The sequence below is a fragment of the Mus caroli genome, chromosome 5 (genome assembly GCF_900094665.2).
Source record: "Mus caroli chromosome 5, CAROLI_EIJ_v1.1, whole genome shotgun sequence".
NCBI classification, from domain to species: Eukaryota; Metazoa; Chordata; class Mammalia; order Rodentia; family Muridae; genus Mus; species Mus caroli.
In genome coordinates, this window is record NC_034574.1 from 122,590,718 (window position 1) to 122,594,531 (window position 3,814).

Consider the following 3,814-nt stretch of genomic DNA (forward strand, 5'->3'; position numbering starts at 1 on the left):
AAGAAAGAAAGAAAGAAAGAAAGAAAGAAAGAAAGAAAGAAAGGAAGGAAGGAAGGAAGGAAGGAAGGAAGGAAGGAAGGAAGGAAGGAAGGAAGAAAGGAGTTTCTGTCTGACAAATACAAGGTCCTTTGATTTGAAGACATGTCCAATCTATTCCTGGGAAATCAAAAGAGCAGGAAACAAAATGGGATCGGAAAAGGTAGGACCCTCCTGCGCATCTATTGCAGTGCCTATGAAAAAAGAATAAGCGGGACACAATTAGCCCCAGGACTTCCGCCGGGAGGTGCTTGTTCAAATAGATTGGGCGTATTCTTATCTTTAGCCCCGCCCAAGACTGACAGGACTGGCGCCCTGTGAAATGGGAGGGGTGGGGCTAGCGCACCGTGAGCGTCATCACGCTGCGCCCATGCTCCGCCGGCCTTGTGGTGGACTCCGGAGGTGAGCGAGGGTTCCATCCAGGTCTGGGTGCTGGGGGTCAGCAGTGCTGCGTCCCGTGTCAGTTTCCCTGGTGGTTTCGGTAGCGACTGATTCCCAGAGCGGCCCCGAAGCTGGCTGACCGGCCGAGGTCTTGCCGTGAGCCCTGTGTGTATGGTAGCAGGTTGTAATGGCTATAAATGAGACAGACAGCTGCAGGAAGTGCTGTGACCTCGAGATCGTGCCCTGGTGACGACAAGGAATCAACACCGCAGACTCGGGAGTTGAGCACTTCAAACAACCCCATTTATTAGTAATACTCCCTAACCGGGGACCAGTTCCAAGAAAGGATACCAAGTGACAAGGTGTTTCTAAATGGTTACAGCACAAATAATAGTGGGTAAAGAGTAAATAAGGTGACTTGTCTTCTAGTGAGCTCGTAGGTACCTGTAGGTAGAAGAGCTTTGGTCTGTAGAGTTTCTGTGATCAGTAGCAGGGGAATTTTCCAAATGATTAAGTTAGCTGGTCTCTTAACTGCTTATTTTCCCACTGTATCTTTCCTCATTTGGATAGAGGGACTCCAGTGTGACCAGTTTACTTGTGTGCTTACACACTAATAGTTCCTCGAAACACTTGTGAGTTTTAACAGGCCATGTTATTCCTAACTTTTCTGTATAGGGAGTCTGAGGGTTAGATCCATTTTCTACTTTGTAAATATTATAAAGATAAGACCTATAAGGATCTCTGGCCTGGCTGTTTCAGAAAAGTAGAAAAAAATGAGTACTGGACATGGGCATTGCTCCTGACAAAATTCACTTGGTAAGCTCTAACCATCTGAAGGCTAGTTTAAATGGGGTATTGTGGCACCAGCCTGTGTATAATTTCAGAGGATCCCCTGTAACAGGTGCTACAGAGGTTTTGAGCCACCATAAGGGTGCTGGAAACTGCACCCAGGTCCTCTGGAAGAGCAACCAGTGCTTAGCTGCTTAGGCATCGCTCTAGCCCAACTCATGGGAGGCTAATGTAGAACCATCTCCCAATTTAAGGCAAGCCTGGGCTACCGTGGAGAAAGGTAAACTTCAAAAAAAAAAAAAAAAAGAAAGAAACAATGCCATTGGTTTGTTAATGGATAGGGGAAAGGGGGCAAGACTGTGTCTTAACAATGTTAAGCTTTGAGGGGTTTTTTTGTTTGCTTGTTTTATTTTAGGTGCTCACAGACACATAATGTCAATAGTCCGTTCATCCGTCCACGCCAAATGGGTTGTGGGGAAGGTGATTGGTACAGCCATGATAAAAACGGCTAAAGTAAGAGCGACCAGACTTGTTTTGGATCCCTACTTACTGAAGGTGAGGACCAACACTTGTTTTAAAATGCCATCGATAAAGTTACCAACGTTCCACTGCAGCTGTTCTCGGCCTGTGGGTCTCGACGCATTTGGGAGTCACATACCAGATGTTTACATTATGACCCATAACAGTAGCATGATTATGGCTACGAGGTAGCAACGGAAATCATGTTATGGTTGGGGGTCACCACAGCATGAGGAACTGTATTAAAGGTTCGCAGCGTTAAGAAGGCTGAGGACCACTGCTTTAGGGTCTGAGCGGGAAAAGCATTTCCCTGTCCATAAAAGATAAGTTGAGCATCTGCAGCAATCTGCTATACCCACTGCTGACCTGGAGGTGTAACCCGGTTCATAGGAGGCTTTCAGGAGCACCCAGGTCATTCTCATGTTTCCTGTAGTGACTAGCTAGGCAGAACAGCCCGGGAACAGGATAAAACTCTTAATCCCTTCTTCCCAGGTTGTCATAAGAGTCATCCCAGGGGCTGGTGAGATGGCTCAGTGGGTAAGAGCACCCGACTGCTCTTCCGAAGGTCCAGAGTTCAAATCCCAGCAACCACATGGTGGCTCACAACCACCCGTAAAGAGATCTGATGCCCTCTTCTGGTGCGTCTGAAGACAGCTACAGTGTATTTACATATAATAAATAAATAAATAAGTCTTTAAGAAAAAAAAAAAAGAGTCATCCCAGTAAAGAGACATTTGAGCCGACCCTCCAGTACAATTTTATCCCTGGACCGGGTAGCAAGAAGTCTTTCCACCGTTGATGAATACAGCTGTGATAGGGCATGGCCTCCTGCAGAAACAGCAAGTGGTTTTAAGGAATCAAGGACGGTTGCTTTGTTGCTCTGTTTTGTTTGGGGACGGGGTCACTCTATGTAGCCCTGGCTGTCCTGGAACTCAATATGTAGACCAGACTGGCTTTGAACCCACAGAGATCCACCTGCCTCTGCTGTCGGTCTGCACCACTATACCTAGGAATTCATAAGGACCAGCTTAAGGAGTGAGGCAGGGGATCCTGCAAAACCGTGGAGTAGAAACAATAAAGACCTGAACTAGAGTGACAGCAGTGGGAGTGGTGTGGGCAAGGCAGACCTGGGCAAGAAGGGACAGAGCTGTGGTTTGTGAGATGAATAGGGAGAGGGGCAGCTTCCCGGGAGTTGTTTTTCTGTGTGTGTGTGTGTGTGTGTGTGTGTGTGTGTGTGTGTGTGTGTTCTTTTTGCATCACAGATCCCAGATGGGAGTTACCGATCTGCCGCTCTCCTTCTCTCCACAGTACTTTAATAAACGGAAAACCTACTTTGCTCACGATGCCCTTCAGCAGTGCAGCGTCGGGGACATCGTGCTCCTCAGAGCTTTGCCCGTCCCACGATCGAAGCACGTGAAGCACGAACTGGCTGAGATCATCTTCAAAGTCGGCCGAGTTATCGACCCGGTCACCGGAAAGCCCTGTGCAGGAACTGCCTACCTAGAGAGCCCCCTCAGCGAACCTCAGGAGGAGCTCAAGGTCTCCTGAACCTAGGAAAGGAGGAGCCAGAGGCATTTCTGTCTGTGTGTTTTGCTCAATGGTTTTCAGTACTAACTGTTTCTCCTGTGACATTAAAAGTCGTCAGCAAAGTAAAGAGCTTAGTGCTCCAGACAGGTTTGCATCCTTTTTCAGATTCTCTGAACTGCAGGTACTCATTACTCTGTATGCCTAAGGATGCTGCATCATTTTGTGAGCTCTCTGTCCTAGATCGTATGTATTGTCTCATTGTTCATTGCCTCCCCCAAAGAAATCTTGGACTTAGCACCTTTATTTTGAAAGAAGAAAACCTTTTGATAATGACATAAAAGGCTGAACTTAGTTTTGGCAGCTTGATTTTTCAAAATTTATTGTGTGTATCCACGATGCCTGTGTGGGCACACCTGTGCCACGGCACGCACACTGTGGCAGCCAGAGGACAGCTTTGTGGAGTCGGGTCTCCTTTCACTCTTACATGGTTCCCAGTAACACCCCTGTACCCACTGAGCCATCCTATTGGCACTGAGTTTTAATGATTCATATTCAAAGTAAA

At 47.2% G+C, this 3,814-nt stretch overlaps 1 protein-coding gene across 2 annotated transcripts; it reads left to right on the forward strand.

Moving 5' to 3' along the window:
- Positions 1–383: 383 nt before the first annotated feature.
- Mrps17 (mitochondrial ribosomal protein S17) lies at positions 384–3,814 on the forward strand. Of its 2 annotated transcripts, none has more exons than XM_021163470.2 (3): positions 384–438; positions 1,622–1,761; positions 3,034–3,603. In XM_021163470.2, the coding sequence occupies exons 2-3, from the start codon at positions 1,639–1,641 to the stop codon at positions 3,271–3,273; spliced, it is 363 nt and encodes a 120-aa protein (XP_021019129.1). In that variant the 5' UTR covers positions 384–438; positions 1,622–1,638; the 3' UTR covers positions 3,274–3,603. The 2 variants fall into 2 exon arrangements, with proteins under 2 accessions (XP_021019129.1, XP_021019130.1); XM_021163471.2 differs by lacking the exon at positions 384–438 and adding an exon at positions 464–779 and having other exon boundaries at positions 3,034–3,814.

Coding starts and splice junctions, on each gene's coding strand:
- Mrps17 (XM_021163470.2), top strand. CDS start 1,639: ATGTCAATAGTCCGTTCATCCGTCCACGCCAAATGGGTTGTGGGGAAG. Junction 1,762..3,033: donor TGGATCCCTACTTACTGAAG/GTGAGGACCAAC, acceptor TTCTCTCCACAG/TACTTTAATAAACGGAAAAC.